The sequence below is a fragment of the Adiantum capillus-veneris genome, chromosome 1, assembly GCF_014529385.1.
Source record: "Adiantum capillus-veneris isolate H3 chromosome 1, ASM1452938v2, whole genome shotgun sequence".
Taxonomy (NCBI): domain Eukaryota; kingdom Viridiplantae; phylum Streptophyta; class Polypodiopsida; order Polypodiales; family Pteridaceae; genus Adiantum; species Adiantum capillus-veneris.
The window spans coordinates 122,982,980-123,002,174 of NC_140931.1; the positions used below are offsets into that span (position 1 = coordinate 122,982,980).

General features: G+C 38.7%; 1 protein-coding gene across 1 annotated transcript in view; it reads right to left on the bottom strand.

The window, feature by feature from the left end:
* Nucleotides 1-18,680: 18,680 nt before the first annotated feature.
* Nucleotides 18,681-19,195, bottom strand: part of LOC147465474 (NADH-ubiquinone oxidoreductase) — a 35,308-nt gene continuing 34,793 nt past the window's right edge. The window contains exon 2 of the mRNA XM_086520372.1: nucleotides 18,681-18,987. Within this exon, the coding sequence (XP_086376498.1) occupies nucleotides 18,833-18,987 (155 nt within the window). The 3' untranslated portion in view covers nucleotides 18,681-18,832. The remainder of the gene's footprint in view (nucleotides 18,988-19,195) is intronic.

Genomic DNA, 19,195 nt, shown 5'->3' on the forward strand with positions numbered 1-19,195 from the left:
GGCTCACAAGACCTAAAAGCCAATCATTCAATTCTATAGATTGTGGAATTTGTTTCTGAGAATGCAACATACTCGGAATTGATAGATTTGCTAGAGCGAGTGATGAATAAAGCTTTATCTATCCATGATGATAAGAGTCAAGCTGAACAAGATTGGGTTCTTTCTTAATTTATATCTGGCAATAGCCCTAAAATGACAGCAACAAATGTTGCAGCTCGGGGCTTGGATGTGAAGGACATAAAGCCCGTCATCAATGATGGTTTTCATGGATCATAGTTCTTGTTGTGGTTTGACAAAATTAAAAGCAATGGAGCAAACGAAAGTTAAAAAAACAACAAAGACCGCACCAACATTAACAACTAGGTCATGTCAAGGATGACATGAATTCAAGGGGGGGAGTGTTGACTTGTGGGTCAACAGCACGACACAACTCAACAAAGCCTTATTTTTTGAGAGTTATAAAATGCAATGGATTGTTGTTAAAATGAGTAGTTAGTCTAGTTACAGAAGCCGGGGTGCAATGGAAATTCTAGATTGTACATACAAAGCCATTTTTCCCCTTGAACTCTATTTTAGGTTTAACCTATGGTAGCCTTAGTATATAAGGTACCTAGGTCATTTTGTAGGGAGAACTTTCATCATAATCAAGCTTTGAGCTGCCATCAACTATGTGTGAGGGAGAAATCAAGAGAGCGTGAGCTTCATCCTGGCATTACTCCCCGCTCACTCATCACATTGGAGATCAATTGCACCTTCACAAGAGGCTTGATGAGAGCTACGCGACAACCCCAAGCATTACACGCAAGACGGAGCACGCACGTAGACCATCTACGAGCTATTTGTGGGTGTAAGTATATCAAATGATGTCTATTTTCTATATGCAAGTAGTCATTAGAATTTTAGCGACATAAGCTACACATAGATACTCATAGACTTCAATTTTGGGCACTTCAGACTTTGTCCTCATAAGCATTTTTCATACATGGGTCTAGAGGGAGGGTTTTGAGTGTAGAGGCTTTAGGACAAGTGTATCCTAGTGAGGGGATGGTGTTCCTTAAGTTTCAAATGATTCTAGCATGGTTTGGTGAGTTTCCTTTTGTTTGTGTGTATGTGGGTTGCGTGGTGTAGTTGAGAGTAGTGTGATTCTAGGTTGTGGTTTAGTTAGCCTTCTAGAGTGTTGTACATGTGGGATGGTCTCAGCCTCTAACAAGCTAAAGAGATTGCCTCCATGCACCTATTGTGTCATTTGTGTCCTCGATTGACATTATGTTGATCTAGGTAGTGTTGCATGCACTTTATAGGTGGTGTGATTCGCTCCCCCAACAAGGGTATTCTCATAAGGTTTCTTTTAGGCTTGCATAGGCTTTTCTGTAGGCTAAAATAAAGGCTAGGGAGGGAGGATAGGTACATTCTCTCTCTACCTAAAAGAGTGGTGGCCCTTATGACAATAACATCAAGGGCATCCATAACCTCAGTCCAAAAAATCACTTCTTCCAAAAAAATCAAACAGACCTCATGTTTACTCAAACTTCTCCCCAAGATATATGTATACCCAGAAATCAATTTTTTCTCTCAAAATCTCACTGCTAGACCTTCAAAATGTCAAACTTTATACCTTCTTTTATTTCCCTCCAAAATTACTCCCCTGTCTCTCACTTATCTCCCTCTCTTCTCTCTCCTACTTTTCACACACTCTTCCTTCTTCCCTCTCCTTGTTGCAAGTCCACTCCATAGCTTTGTTGCAGCTCTCCTCCCATAGCCCTCCTCTCTGCTTCGTGGCTCTCGTGCAGCTCTCCATCCCATATATGTCCACTACATAGCTCTTCTCTCCACTCCGTAGCTCTATTGCAGCTCTCCATCCCATAGTTCTCCACAGCATAGCTCACATCTCCACTCTGTGGCTCTGCTGTAGCTCTCGATCCCTTAGCTCTCTTACTTGAGTCCAGATTTATTCCCCTTTCCATGGAGCTAAATTACATTACAAGCCTCCCATCCACAGCAAAATCACCAAGTTCTGAAATGGTGTCTTTACATGTTTGAAAGGACTTCGCACCCTCAAAGCATCATTACTTGCAAACTGCACAACTACGTCGTGGTGCAGGTCACACCAATGTGGACCTTTGGGTGCATGGTTTCCTCTACCCTAATGACCTAACCATCAATTTGTATCCAACATTCAATAGCCTTGTTTCATTCTTACAATATGTAGGTAGAAGAGAGCAAGGTCTTCTTGGATACTGCAAGCGATTGTCGGACTATCAGAGCTGATAGCCCACAATGGCCTTTGCATCAATGCCAACTTCTTTCCCATACCACTAGTGGATTGCATGAAAGGATCATTCATGGAGAGGAGGAAATGGAAACTCTTAAGCTACAGGTGGTAGATAAGGATGCTAAGATTGTGAAGCTTGAAGATAAGATCTTGCATATTAAAAAGACGTCCTTAGGTGCATGGGAATGTAAGAGGAGCTTCTCAACCATAGATACTTTAGCCCTCGAAGGTGGTGCTCAAAAAAGAAGGGTTACAGCTACAAGGTGCATTTTGCTACGCTCCAATCTGTTCTTTAAGTTGCTTCCGTGGTAATGTTTTTTGTCCCTTTTTGTAGGAGTTCTATCCAAGAGCTGTGTGGTGGCCATAGCCAAAAGGAGCGCATCCATTTGTTGAGTTTGTGCCTCAATAAATCGGATGTTGTAGCCCTTCTATGAGCACCAAATGCAGACCAAATTTTAAGCAATGTTGTCACAAAGGAGATGATACAAAAGTTTTCAAATCTAATAAGCGATGTTGATGTACAGAAGGCTTGTGACGAAGTGGGAATTATTACTAAGGGCTATATTGCCTTATATAGTCTCCTTAAGGATGCTTTAAGAGAAAGAGGAATTACTGAGAATGTTTTTCTTATACCACTTAAGGTTAATCTTGCTACGAAGGCTTCGAACGAGGATGTGTACTTTTGAATAGGGGGTTATTTGCACATAGAGGAGATAATGCCTTCATGGCAGTGACATCCATTACAATTCAAGTGGGAGTTTTGGATGCATATGGTTAATGTGTGACTAACACTTGAGAGTGCTTGTGCTTTGTTGAGAGTGTTTTACTACTCACAAGGAGCTAGTTTTGTGCTTTGCTCGCATACTCACTGGCGCATGTTTGAGCACATGTCCTACACTTTTGCAATGACAATTCCACATTTTGAATGTGCATTGCGTTGTGGATATTTCCATTATACATCGTTGTGGAGCTGATTTTAGCTTGTTTTGATAGTCTCAGCCACTTCTGAGACTTGATTAGGAAGAGCCCTTTTTGAGATTGTGGCTAATCGTGTCTACATAACTTTTGGTAAGGGTTGTTGCATGAGGTTTTTTTTTTTAATCCCAGCACTAGGGGACCACGTTATCAGGGTGAGATGCATTAGGCTACTGGCAATTCCCAATTGTGGCCTCACCATAGGATATGTATAGACAAATATAGGTGCTTTGATGCCAAGTTGATAGTTGTTCGTTAGTCTATTTGAGCAGTACATGCCAATTTATATCCAGTCATTACTCTCTGTTGGTTGATGCATTTTTTTTTTGCTCAATTTTTCTTGAGATTTTGATCTTTGTATGTAAGAGACTCTGCCGGAGTTTTTCCCGCAAGTCCTCTTGTTTGCTTAGTGTACTCTTTTGCATTGACATTGCAATGATTTTTTCATTGATATTGCAGTAATTTTGTTGAATTTTTGGTTGAAATTTTGATCTCTATGCAAAGGAGACTCTGCTCAAATTTTAGCAAAAATTTTTCCATAAATTCCTAGTCTCGCTCTCTTATTTGTCATCATAGCTATAACTTTTGAAAAAGAAGAGTATTATTTCAATAATTTGATGGTACAAACTTCATGATATGGATGCAACATATGCTTGATGTCCTGGTCAATAAGGGCCTTGCAATGCCATTGAACGAGCGTACAGAGAGTTTTTACATTGATGATGAGTGGGAGGAGCTTGATGTTCGAGTATGGTGACCATTCGTCTATACCTTGGTGAGTCCATTTTCTTTACAATTATGGACAAAAATATTGCAAAGGAATTATGGGAGTCATTATGCTCAGTTTGGGATGGTAAGAGTGCATCGAACAAAGTGTTTTTGATGAAGAAGCTTATGCGTTTAAAAATGAAAGAAGGGAGCAGTGTTAGTTTGCACTTGAACGAATTCATAAGTTTGCTTATGCAATTGACTAGGACTGAATTCTGATTATGAAGTAAAAGTCATCTTGTTTCTATGCTCTTTGCCTACATCATGGGACTCTGTTACACTGCCATTAGTAACTTTACCCCTTAGGGCAAGCTTATTTTTAGTGATGTTATTAGTGCTTTTCTCACAAAAGAGATTCGATGTCAATCTCTTGAACTAGAGGGTATGGTGATGCAAATATGGCTAGTGGAAGTAGCCAAATAACCCGTCAATGGCAAAGAGGTCGTAGTCCACATGTTGATATTGTTCCTGATGTGCTATAGCTAAGGGAATTATTAGCTCTTGATGAATTCTCTACGCAGATTTGAATTATTGACTCTGGTGCCAATTTTGATGTTACTCCTCATAAGGAGTGGTTCTTTGGTTTTGCTTCTACACATGGTTCAGTTAAGCTGGGTGATTTTCAGTAGCTTCAGATATGTGGCATTGAAGATGTACACTTGTGTATGTAAAATGGTGTCGAGTTCATGCTGCGAGAGGTGTAAGATATGTGCCAAACCTAATCAAGATCTTGGTTTCAGCAGAACAACTTAATGATCTTGGATACACTAAAGTTTTTGGTAATGGTTCTTGGATAATCAAAAAAGGTAACTTAGTCATGCTAAAAGGTCAAAATCCTGGCTCATTGTATTCTTTGTATGTCTCTAGTCTGAAAGAGAACTCTATCTAGGTAGCCAAGCTTCCGTCTACTAAGTTGTGGCATAGCCGGCTTGGACATATGACTTGGAAAGGAATGAAGCAGTTATAAAATTTCGGCTATATCCTTGTGTTATACTATTTTGATTTTAGTTTCTATGCAGCATAAGTCTCTAGGGAGGGCATTATTTTTCTTGATTTTCATTCGAATGACTCTACTCGAAAGGTGTGGGTCTACCTCTTGAATAGGATAGATAGGATAGATAAAGTCTTTAATGTCTTCTAAAAGCTCCTAGCTATGATCAAGAACTAGTCAGGAAAGAAGCTAAAGGCTTTGTGCACTGACAATGGAGGGTACGTCTTTAAGGAATTTTATAGCAAACAAGGCATTAGAAGACAGTTTACTGCAACATACACGCCAGATTAAAATAGAGTTTTTGAGCGTATCAATAGAAGTATTCAAGAGCGGATCACTTGCATGCTATTTATGGAAAATTCACCTCAAGAGATTTGGGGAGAGGCTGTTATGACAACAGTGCATATAATCAATAGGTCACCTAGATATGTGGGCAAGCAAGAAGCTCAATTATGATAGATTACGTGTGTTTGGGTGTGAGGCAATATCACATGTGCTTAAAGATCTTAAAGAGAAGTTGGACCCCAAGTCACACAAATGAATCTTCATTAGCTATGGTGCAGATCGAGAGATGGGTTATCATCTCTCGCACCCAAAATCTTGAAGAGTTATTTGTAGCTCACAAGTGATCTTTAATGAATCAAAGATGCATAGATAGCCTGTGAAAGATTGTATTACAAAGTCAGGTTCGAGGATGTAACCTCAAGTCCAGTTACACAAATAGCTCAGTCTACTAGTGATGTACCTACCACTAGTAATTCTCCAAAGAGAGCTAGTGATGCTCCCTCCTAAGACAGCAGAGTTTAGCAATCAGGCAATAAGGATATCTACAAGTGTATCTCATGCCGTTGAGCATTTTCAACCAGGGTTAGATTATTTTTTGGTCATTGACTATGGAGATCTTACCTAATACCAAGAGGCTATTGAGATGGAAGATAGCGTGAAGTGGGAGCAAGCAAGGAAACCTGAGTATAATTCAAGTGAGTGTGGCAAACATATTTTTAAAGGGATTTTTTTGAGATCCTATGGGGTTTGGGGAAGGGAAAAGAAGGAGGAAAGGTAGGAGTTGACACGTGGAAGAGGTGGTGCCAAGGGGAATTTAGTGTCGCATCGAGGTTGAAAGTGGTGTGTGCGTGAGTAAAAACTCTATGTGTAAACCTAGAGCTAAGCAAGGAGAGCTCACACCATATGCTAGCAGGGGGATTAGGGTGGGTGGCAGATCAAGGAAGGGGAGTAGAGAGAGCGAGGTAAACTTCTTGCATAATGAGGGTGCCCCCTGAACGCATGTTGGAAGGGTAGCTACATTGGTTTTTTAAAAATTGAATTGTTGCTATTGGAGCATGAAAATTTGCATGGAAAATTGGTTTAGCTGAGATGATGCCACTTCAAGTGGGATTATGACAGTTCAAATCCCGTTGGTTTGCATGGTGTGAGGAGGCAGATCTGAGGAATTTATGAAGATTTCATATAATAAGAGGAGAAGGGAGCAAGAAGGTAGTGCTTCATTGATGAAACTTGGGTATTGATAGAGTTGCTAGAGGAAAAACAAGCCTTGCCTTCCAATTGGGTGTACAAGAAGAAGTACACGATAAAAGATCGCAGGCCTAAATATAAGGCTAGAGTGGTTGCTAAGGGTTTCAAACAAAATAAAGGCATGGACTTTGATGAGATTTTTTCGCCAGTAGTCATGACTACATTGCATCTTGTGCTTGGACTAGTAGCCACTGAGGACATGGTACATGGAACAACCAAAGGGTTTTGAAGTCAAACTTGAAAAGCCTACAAGGGCCAAAGTGATGTGTAGATTATGTAAGGCATGGCATAGACTAAAATAGGGTGCAAGGCAATGGTACATAAATTTTAACAAGTACATGTAGTCCCAAGCTTAAATAAGGAGACAGGAAGATCACTCCAAGAAGTTGAATGATGGTTCAATTATCATCTCGATACTCTATGTGATGATATGCGCATTGCTAAGAAGTTGAAAGACAAGATTTCCATCTTAAAGAAGTCACTTAGCATGCAGTTTTCTATGAAGTATTTGGGAGATGCAAGTCACTTCTTTGTATGCGTATCAAGAGGGATAGAAAAAGTGGAATACTGGAGTTGTCACAAGAAATGTATATCCACAAGGTCTTGCAACGTTTTAATATGCACGGTGTCGAGAAAACAAAAATGGCCAAGGTGCCATATTCTTTAGAAATCGGTAGTCTTATGTACCCCATGGTAGCTACAAGACCAGACATTGATTTTGCAGTGGGATCATGTTCCTTTAGATGAGAAAAACTTAGGGTACAAAGTTGGGTCTAAGTTTACAAATATAATAACAAGTACTACTACAAGACAATAAGAAATCCAAAGCCCTTTCATAAAGGGTTGTTTTTACAAAAGCCACCAAGATATAATTTGTTTTCGGATAAATTCTTGAGACAATCAAAAGGTACCAAAATGGGACAAATCTAGCGTTTTTAAACATTACCAAGAATCCATGCAGATTTCTCAGTCCCGTTTTCAAAACTAAGGGTACTACATTAGGTCAAAACCCACTAGTAAAATAAGAAAGCGCAATATAAGGCATCTTGCATCCTGTTAGCAGATTGATCGTACGAACGCCCACCTAGCCGGACACGTAGCCGGACACCACATTTGTACTCTATTAATTTTCCAAGCTAGTGTATTGATACTATGTGTAAATCTTGATTCCAAAGTAGCAGGTCGATTCTCTGAGTTGTAATTCTCTTATGACATTTGTAAAAGTCCATATAAGCTAGCCACTGGCCATTCAAAAATCCCTAGGTATAAAGTTCAATAACTTTAATGTGAAAGGAGGCTTATCTTTAGAAGAGAAAAGAGCTATATCATATGTACGCTCAAGTGACTACGAAGCTCCAACTTGTAATCAACTTTTATAATGAGTGGGTAATCAGATTTCAATTCTGAAACCTGCATTATGTTCATCTCCCTTTGCTCTTTCATTCAACTGTAAGCATTGTCAGTTTGTTGTGGTTTGCGACTATGCATTTGTGAATCTTAATTGCATATTTGAGTACTTAAATCACTATTTTATGACCTTTTGACCACAGGAGACTGTTCTTAGACCATAGGGCAACATTTTTGGTATGTTCTGATGCAGCTTTCAAGACCGTTTTCATGATGGATTGTGATTTTGGTACCTTGTCAGATTGCAACCATATTTGGTAAGATAGTGCCCCTAGGTGTTCTAGAACTCCTCCTAAAGTTTCTTTGCATTTTGAGTTCGATGGAGTGCCAAAATGGCGTGACAACCTAGAGCGGTGATAAAGGATATAGGCAGATTTCCCTTATCATTGCCTGGTGATTTGTTGATTAAGTTATTGAGTTAGCTTGTTAGGCTCACTTCTTGAGATTGACAACCTCAAAGAGTCTCTGTGCCCCATCCAAGTCACTTCCCTGAGTATTGACATTATGTTAGTATCATATAGTTATGCTACAGGCGTCTGTCATGGTGACCCACTAACATTGGCATTGTTATCGAGGAGAATAATCCTTAGATGGTGAGTAACCTAGTGCGTATTTAGAGCGTTCGTTTTCAAAGATTTTTCATATAAATCATTTACACCTCAGTGAAGCACCTAGACACGTGGTTTGGTGCTTGGTAGAGTTTAGAAGTTGAGGACGTGCTAGCTCTATTCTCAAGAGGTAAAGAGGGTTGTGAGTGAGATAGCCCAAAGCATTTAATACTCCGATTTTCTCTATGCTTTCAGAGTATTGTTCCGTTTTCAACTTATTTTATACCGTTCTGTTTGCTTTTGTTTCATGTTTCATTTTAGCACTTAGGAGTAGGGTAAGTAGAAACTACCACCATCAAATTTGGGCTAAAAGATTAAAGGAAACACTGTTGAAAACCATATTTTGTCTGAAATGAGCATAACTTTGAAATTCTAAAAATTTGATGGTAGAGACCTAAAAAGTGATCCAATTTAAAACATTGTCGATCAAGGGCATTAGCAGACTCTCTAGAAGCAATCTAAAAAGTCTGGCCAGATTTTGTGGAGGAATATGGACCACAATCCATGACCCCCAGAGATCATTTTGGCAAAAAAGTGATCAGTGAGACAGTGAGCATCAATGGGACATTGCTCTGATCAAGTTTTCTTGAAAGGAAAACTCAAAAATCACATTAATATTAGCTAATAGGGCAAAAACGACAAAACAGGCATTTCAAACATTAAAAAAATTTAAGTTTTTGGGATCCAAATTCAAAAAGAAGTGAAAATTTGACATCCACATAGTGTAGGCATGCTACTAACCAAATTTCTTGTTCAGATGTTGTGGAACATGGATCGCGATCCATGTCTCCCTTAACCATCTGGAGCTAAAATTTGACCAGTAAATTATTGATACCATTTAGAACAACTTTCCCCAAAGGCACCATAGAAAAAATTTGAGAAAAGTGGGTCAAAATAGCCAAACATAGAAATTAGTCAAAAATCACATTGCATAAGAAAAAATCACTTTTGACTGGGAAAAAATTGTCCAAATTCAAAAATTTGTGGATGAGCGAGCTACAAAGATCATAAGCTATCATTGCACCAAAGATCAAGTCCAAAAGGGGAAGAACATGGATCGCGATCCATCACCCCTTGAGGAATTTTTAGAAAACAACTATACCAGAGCTTGTAGCAGAGACCATTGTGAACAAAACTCCCCAAAGAAACATTGTCAAAAAAGTTCAAAAAATTGGGTCAAAAGTGTCAAAAATAGTTCAAGGTGAAAATCCTAAAACAGATACGTGGATTCACTTTTACTTGACCTAATCAAATCCAAATCATACGAAAACCATTTAGCTAGTATCAAGAGACCAAGGGGAAGCTGTATGTCAAGTTTCAATGCAATTTGACACAATAGGACATGGATCACAATCCATATCCCCTATCACAGATTAATACCAAACTTGCACCATAGCTAGAAGACACCACAGGGAGTCTAGTGGTCTTAATTTTGGAAAAAAAACAGCAAATTTGGGTCAAAGGGAGCAAAACAGGTAACATACTAAAAACCACAATGCATACCAAGTATTGATCATTTGACCTAGAAAACCATGTCTAAATTCCAAAAGATTTGAGATTTAGCTTATGGACATAGAGTGCAACAAGCTGCATGGATCGCGATCCATGTCCCCCAACCTCAGAATTTGGTAAAAATTGATACACATCTTGTGCATAACCTTGTCTACGTACTGTCAAATTTGGCTTGAAAATTTGACAGGAGGTCATGGATCGAGATCCATGTACTCTGCATAGTGAGGGTATCTGAGTTGATGATCTTGTAGACATACTTGAGTACATCTCAAATCTCAAGTTTGAGTTAAACATACCTTCTGGAGACCAAGATACAAGCCAAAGTTTATGTGTCCTGGTCTTAACACTAGTTCTGTAATTGGACACTAAAGTGTCCTGACACACTAAAGTGTCTTGTTTTCCAACGAAGTTTTGGCAATTTATCTGTCAAGCTAGAAGGAATTTTTTTACACCTTTCTTCTACCATAGGTTGGTTATGAGGGAAAGAAAACATTGAATTTTTCTCCATGTCAAAATACAAGCCCTATGGAGAGTTGTGGTAATTTCTAAGTCGTAATTTTATGTAAAATTTCAAGCTATTTTGCCAAAAAATTCATAAAATTCTTATATCTTTTTGAGCTTTTTTATGTTATTAAAAGCCAAGTGCTAGTTACAAAACAATGGAATGACCTTCAAGGAATAGTTTCAAATTTAATTGCAAGTTATAAACATAATTTCATACTTGAGCATGTGCTGACTAAGAGCATAATTTTGGCCTTTCAAAGGTCCTCTCATGGAATTGGGGCTATTCTAGAGCAATTTGACAGCATCAAATAACTTTATATGTTAAAACCAAGAAATTATGTATTTTTTCGGCTCCCTAACTTACTTAAATCTTGTCGCTTACATCCTATCTTGAAATTTTGATTGCAAAAACTCTTGAAAATGTTGAGTCCTCCACAATAACATTGAAACCAAGGTTTTAGGTATCCCATTTATATTCATAACATGCACTCTGATACATTTAGTTGATATGTGTAGAAAGTTTCAAGTTATTTGAGGTTTCAAATACTTATGTCTCAAGAATTAAAATATTAAAATTTTTGCATGCACAGTTTTGAATATTTGAAATGATCCAAAAATTGTTTCTTACCAAAGCACTTCTACTTTCCACCTTGAGTCCTCATTGGAGAGGGTAAGCAATGTGTCGCATCTAAAACTCAGAAACACATCAAAAACATATTTTTTCTATGCATACAACGATATGCTTGAAATGGCTATATCAAACACGTAGAACTTCCCATTATTTTATATACTCTCGCGTAAATTTTTTTGCACATGAAACTTGCAATTATCTATAGCACAATTGTAGAAAAGTTGTGTACAATTTTCTACAAGGTCACTTCATTTTTTCCTGAGCTTATAAAGTTGATTTCTTCAAAGCATCAATCACAGTCTTATGGGGGTCCACTTGATGAGTATATTTCTTGATCATGATAGCTTCTAAAATGCAAGGTTATATTTTTCAAAGACCCTCTAGCTAACAGATTTAAGCATATCAAAAGGGTTTTCTTAAATACACCGTCTGATGCAAGTAGCATTTAATCTAAATTTATAAAAAAAGGACACTTGAGTGTCCTGTTTTGGTACCAAACTAGTGTTAAGGCTGCTTTTAAGTGTTGTTTCAAGTACAATTCACAAAAATTGCTCTAACTTTGATAGCCAATTCCAAATTGAGTCAGGTATAGCCAGGAAAAAATCTTACGGGCAATAGAACACACTTGGAGCTAAATTGTTTTAGGTTACCTAATTCCAAACTTTTAGGGTACCCCAAGACCAATTTTTTGAGACCAAAGAGTCACAAAGACCTAACATTTGAGAGCTGACCAGGGGAAAAAAAGAGATACGTTGCATTAAGCCAAAGTGGGATTTTCAAGGACTATCTTGAGAGTTTTGAGTGAGCCTTAACCATGAAAAATCATCCACTAGTAGGTTTTCTACTCCACTCAGAGACATGAAAAACGTAATAAAAGCTACAATGCCAAAAACAGTAGGCTTGGAAGAATATATAGAGGAGAGTCATCCTCTGATCAACAAACCGAATTTGAGATTCATCAAAGCCAATGAATCCATGACAGTTCTTACGGATTATGCTCATGAGGGCTTATACAGATTCACAGACAAGGATCCATATATCTTCTATAAGTGTGTAGAACCCAATGTGAGAGTTGACCACCCACAAGAATTTCTATGCATTCACATATACAAACAAATATTTTTTTCCCAACATAGCACAACTCTTGCAAGAATTCACAGATGAGTTGTCAAAAAAGGGAATCAAGCACAACATGGTCTCACAGATCTATGCTTTCAAACAGAAAACAAACAAGAGAGTGAAAGATGCTTTGCTTCGCTTCAAACAGTACATAGAGAGATGTCTTGCACAAGAGTTACTGCAAGATGAGAGACTATTAGTTCTCTTCATAGAGGGCTTGAGGAATGAAACTCTCAAAAGGAACTACATTTGAAAGTGTGAAAGACGTTCAAGCAAGTCACTAGAGAAGCTCTATATCTAGTTGGTGACAATTGCAGGGATTACGGAGAGGTGACAGAAGATACAAATAACGCAAATGGTAGTGCATCATGTCCAAAGAGCAAACTCACAACAAAGCAAGATATTCAAACTCCTATGGTGCAGAGATTTGATGAAGTGGTCTAGGAGGTGATTAGAAGAATAAACCAAGGCTACAAACAAAACATGAATGAATGATAACCACAAATAAGGAGGTGTGATACTTGTGGAGGAAATCATCCTACTCCATGATGTAACACTCACCAAATCCACAACGGGTGCTAGGGCAAAAACCACCTCTTCAAAACGATGGTAGAGTGGTAGTCACTACACTCAACCCACGCATGTGCCACAACCCACGAGAAATCAGTATTCCATGGACGGGAACACGCTCATGTTTGTAGCCAATCAAGAGTATGGCTCAAAGACCATCCTCACCAGACAAGAACAACCAGCAGTTGGATCACCAGCTATGCAACAAGAAGGTCCATGCTATGAATGTGGAGGTGACCATCAAGAGTATGGCTCAAAGACCATCCTCACCAGACAAGAAGAACCAGCAGTTGGATCACCAGCTATGCAACAAGAAGGTCCATGCTATGAATGTGGAGGTGACCATTGGGCACGAGGTTGTCCAAACAAGGGTCAACAAATAGAAATATTTGGATTCTGTGACGGTTGTGGTAGAGACCATCTACTCCAACACTTTGCTAGGAATCAGGATAACAAGGGGAAAGCAACAATGAATGTTATAAGCATGATGCCTTTGTTAAGTGGATCCGAGGTAGAACCCACAATTACTTTAAAGGTGATGACTTGTGCTCAAGGTCAAGAAGCTTTCAAAAACAAACCAGCCAAGGAAGCCACATTGCTGCCTCAAACAGAAATTGAAAACTTATCCGTGAGAACTGGAATCAAATACTGGTGACTCTTGATGTCTGCCTAAATCAAGTGACCAAAACCCCATTTTGCGACAAATATGGCTATAATATAAGACCCTTTCTAGTCAAGCTACTCGAAGCACAACTATTCTATAAAGGTAACACTCATATATGGTTACCCAAAGTTGTAGCTCAATCTGGACCAATGAAGAACAATCAGGAAGCACAAGGTTCCACCCAAAGGCACACAAACAACAGGAAAAGCCAAAAACCAATCACCACCGAGGGGGCTAAGATCACTAAATGGATACCTCAATGTCATCAACTACAAAAACAAGGCTTCTACGACGGAAATCATCAAATCTGCCTACCAAAGCCTAGTGTCCATCAAGTCATTGAGCAAAAGAATCAAATGCAAAAGACAGTCACACAAGGACCAAAGACAAGGTGGGTTCCAAAATCGCTAGTGAAAACTCAATCACAAAGAACCCACCCACATCTATCGATAATTGCTTCTCATGAAAAATAACGAAAAGGCTACATCAGTCCCTACAAGTGCTGAAGGATTTGTTTCACAAGGCAATGTCAACATACAACAAGCAAGTCAAGAGGAGCCAAAATATGCCAGCCTACTCGACAAAATGGTGGCATCTAGAGACCAACACAATGGAAGGTGCTTAAATCTCCAAGACTTATGGAATTGGGTTTCTGGTCTTGAGCAGGTGTGCCTAAGTCACTATTAAAATACATGGTATAATAGCCAGATCGAGCAGCTAAGACACCAAATGAGCGAGACATTAGTCTCAAAGCATCAAGTAATATTCTATGTGGTCTAAGCGTCTTAGCTAATCTAGGTACTGCTCAAGCTAGAAGAGTTTAGCATATTTATGTTGTGTCACTCATGCTGGTATAGGTGAGCATAAAAGTCAAAGTCTATGTATTTTAAGTCCAATAAGTGAAGGAGGAAGTCCAAAAGACACTCACGCATTAAGCACAATGAGGTATGAGTGGAGAATCTTCTACAATGAAAACCCTTCTTGGGAACATGGAAGCTATTGCGACGTCCTTTGATATCACATGTGCTACATTTGTTCCTTGAAGCGCCCATCAAATCCTTCTTTTGCACTGTATGCTTTTGTTTGATAAATTTCTAATATGCATATAGAGTGTCTCATAACTGGCACTTGCATTGGGCACTCTTCATTTCTCGCAAGCACTCACCTTGCATGTGACAGGTACTTTAAGTAGAATTGTTCAACTCCAATAAGAGCGTATACCAAAAGCACTTTTTTCCCACTGGGTTTTTTTCCCTTTGGTCATCCAGGTTTTAAACCCTAATCTAAAAACACATCATCTGCTTGTATATATTCCTTCTACAACAAAATAAGAAAATGGCTACCCAAATCAATCGACAACAACTTGGAGCAAGAGCTACAGATCTCAACATACTTATCAAGGGCATCTCTTATCTTCAAGAATGACAACAAAGCTCGACCAAAAAATGGGATAACAAAGCTTCAATAAAAACACGCAAACGTAGAATGACATACAAAGGCAATGGACAAACAATGACAACTTCAGCGAGCGAGCTCTCAACAATTAAACATAAGGAGCCCCACAGTGCTGAAGCTAGTGAAATACTGCAAGTCAACGACAAAGACAGACACATCAAAAAAACTCTTCATGGAAAAAAGTGGCAACAAAAATCAGAATGGGCAACAAGATACAAAATTGCCTCAACAATTGAAGTCCAACGTATGCATCAATCAAGCCACATAAGATATGAAGCACTCAAGGAAGGAGGGAGCATCATCAATGATAATGCACTTCCCAAGCTAAAGACAAACCTTGAAGACAAAGTTGAACACAACCCCAATGACAAAACTGCACATGGTCATGTCAAGAGATGACACGAGCAAGGAAGGGGGGAATGTAGCCGATTGACCGTACAGGTGTCCACCTAGCCGAACATGTAGCTGAACACCACATTTATACTCTATTAATTTTCCGAGCTAGTGTAGTGATACTCTGTGATAATCCTGATTCCAGAGTAGCAGGTCGATTCCCTGAGTTGTAATTCTCTTATGATATTTGTAAAAGTCCATATGAGCCAGCCATTTAGAAATCTCTAGGTATAAAGGTCAATAACTTTAATGTGAAAGGATGCTTATTTTTAGAAGAGAATAGAGCTCTGCTATATGTACGCTCCAGCGACTATGAAGCTCCAACTTGTAATCAAATTTTCTAATAATTGGGTAATCAGATTTCAATTCCAAAACTTGCATTATGTTTATCTCCCTTTGCTCTTTCATTCAAGTGTAAGCATTGTCAGTTTTGTTGTGGTTCGCGACTATGTGTTTGTAAGTCTTAATTACAAATGTGAGTGCTTAAATCACTGTTTTTTGACATTTTGATCATAGAAGAGTGTTCTTAGACCATAAGGCAATATTTTCATTATGTTCTATTGCAATTTTCAGGATCTTTTTCACGACGGATTATGATTTTGGTACCTTGTCGGATTGCGATCAGACTTGGTAGGATAGTGGCCTTAGGTGTCTTAGATCTCCTCCTCAATTTTCATTGCATTTCAAGACCAAGTGTCGAAATGGCGTGATTACTTAGAGCAGTGAGAAAGGACATAGGCACATTCCCTGATCATTGAGTGGTGATTTGTTTATTGAGTTGTTGCGTTAGCTTGTTAGGTTCACTTCTTGAGATTGACAACCTCAAAGAGTCTTCGTGTCCCATTCGAGTCACTTCCTTGAGTATTGACATTATGTTAGTGCTAGATAGCTATGCTACAGACATCTCGCAGCGACCCGCAAACACATCCCCGAATTTTTTCATGATTGATTTTTTTAAAGAGAAATCAACACGGTCATATCTATTGTTTAGGTGTATGATCGAACCAAAAACCATTGAGTAGGCCATTATGATTTCCTAGTAACACCAATAGCTTTATCAAAAGACCCATAACCAAAAACCATTTAGTAGGCCATTATGATTGTCTAGTAACACCAATAGCTTTATCAAAATACACATAACAAAATCAAGAGATTTGGTACAAAGCCCTATCTTCACAAAAGACCATTACCAAAAAGTATACACTAAACAGATGTCCCACTAAAGCATTGCAGCCTATATATTATGCTTGGTATGGCAAGAAGCCTATATATGATGCTTGGTATGGCAAGAAGCCATCTATTAGTTATTGTATTGTGTTTGGTTTCTTGGCTTATGCCTGGTGCCTAAGCAGTAAATTTTGTTAGCATGTACCACAAGGAGACAAATGTGAGGTCACAGAATGTATATGGTGTGTTGTTGCCTCTCTAATATGACAACGGTACAAATGTAACTCCTAATGAAGCACTTTTAAAGCGTGTCCAAGTTTTAAATGAAGGTGAAGATCTACCAATTTTGGATGCAAATGTACAAGATGTAGTTGATGAGGATGGGACTAAAAATAAGCAGGCTAAAGGTATTACCAAACTGGCTACTGAAAGACTTTGCATGAAAATAAATTGGATCCACCTTCATTAGTCGTACTCATTTAGGCTCTCGGCATGCTTCTTATGCATCATATTATCATGCTTTTTCTTGATAAGGAAGAACCTTTGCCATTTGATGAAGCAACCGTTGCAATGCAATCTAAGTATGATTTTATTGTGAGGATGGTATGCGGTCTTTGTGCGACTTGTCTTCTTACAAAAAGGCCATCGGTATTGAGTGGCTTTTCAAGGTGAAATGTAAGCATGATAGTAGTGTGTCACTATAAGGAGATTTATGTAAAAGAGTATACCCTCGAAAAGGGCGTTGATTTTTATGAGACTTTTGCTCCCACTTGTCGTATAACTACCATTCGTAACGTTTTGTGCACTACCTACTCATAACAGTTAGAATGTACATCAATTGGACATAAAGATTGTAACTTTGACGAGCAATTTTCATGAGAAAGTGTGTATAGCGCAACCTCGTGGTTTTGCTCAAAAAAGAGATGGAAACAAGGTGTGCAAGCTTAAAAAGGTTTTGTATGATTCAAAGCAAGCTCCACATGCTTGGTATGAAAAGATACTGGCTTATTCGTTTTCAAAATAGTCCAACTGAAATCACTTTAAATGTCAAGCATGCATATTATTATTATTATTTCATTGTGCTCTATAATGATAGCATGTTGCTCATTGGACCAAATGAGGGCATACTGTTAGTTTTAATGTTGTTTTGAATGCTTCTTTCCAAATGTCAAGCTTGAGGCTTTTGCATCCTGATTTCAACATACAATTTAAGCAAGTTGATGGAGGTATTGCTTTGTGTCAAAAAAAAGTACATTAATACCTTGATGTTCCTTGAGCCTATTGTTGCTCCTATGGAGAGAGGTCTAAAGCTTGGTCTTCATGTTGTTGGAGACTACTTCGATGTTATTTAGTTGCCTAATTTATGTATGCATTTGGCAACCAAGTGTTCAGTATACAATTTGGAAAGCGAGTGAATTTATGCATAGCCCGAGGTTTGTCCATTGGAAGACAACTACACGGATCTTTTACTACTTAAGTGGTTCTATACATCTTGGGATGTTTTATCCCCAGTGGGGGTCATTGCCACTAAATTTACATGCTTTGTCAACTTTGGATCGACTTGAATGCTATGACATACGAGTGTCCACTAGTGGTTTTTGTTTCATGAGTAGAGGGATACACGTTGTCACTACTTGTTTCACAGGCAACTAGCCTTTTCTACGATTCATTTGTCTAGAATAGCATGCGTTCCATTGACCTCCTACCAAAGTCATTTGCAACTAGCTTGGTGACTTGCTTTAGAGCTAATCCTCTACTTAGTGCCTCGCGTGATAAAAAAATTGCATAGGTTATGGTCAAGTTGACCATAATCAGATACCACGAACCAGAAAATCTGCTTTTCACAAGTCCCTAGTATACGATGGAAACTCTAAATACAACTCTCTCTCTCTCTCTCACACACACAAAAAAACACACACACGCGCGCGAGCGCGTGCACGGCCACAGTTCTATTACACATTCGCAAAAAGTTATGTGAGGGAGTGGCACCCGAGTAGATCTTCACAGCATTTAAGTCACAAGTCTTTACTGAAATCATTTTGCATCAAGAAAATGAATGGGCTTAAAACTTTCACTACAAAATAAACCGTCAATTAGGAAGAACACTCACATGAGAAACATCCCTCTCTTTAAATTATGAAAGAACATGCTGATAAAAGAGCATGATAGTGGGGAAACTGAGAAATAGCACCACCATCCTTAAGCAATGTATATCATTTAAAATTCTAGAACAAGTGCTATAAAATTCAATGTCTAGGATGGACTACTTTTTGAGCTTGTATTTTGGAAGATCTTCATAATTGGGATAGTGTCCCATCAGCCGGAATGCCGAATTCTGATAAGCATACATTATTCCTCCAGCTAATCCCAGCAAGCCAGCTGTGTACATTGATGGGCCTCTCACATTCCAACTCACGCCTGCACAACGAATGAGCCATACAATACGGTTTTGATGAAAAAGGCAAGCAAATAGACAATGAAATCAAAAATCAAAAAAGTGCACCCTTCATTTCACCACCAGTCCAAAATAGATGCATAACCTGGACATTGGACAGTACACTAGGAGATGGAGATTTATACTACGTCCAGGAGGAGAAATGCTCTATGAAACACATAACTAAGATTC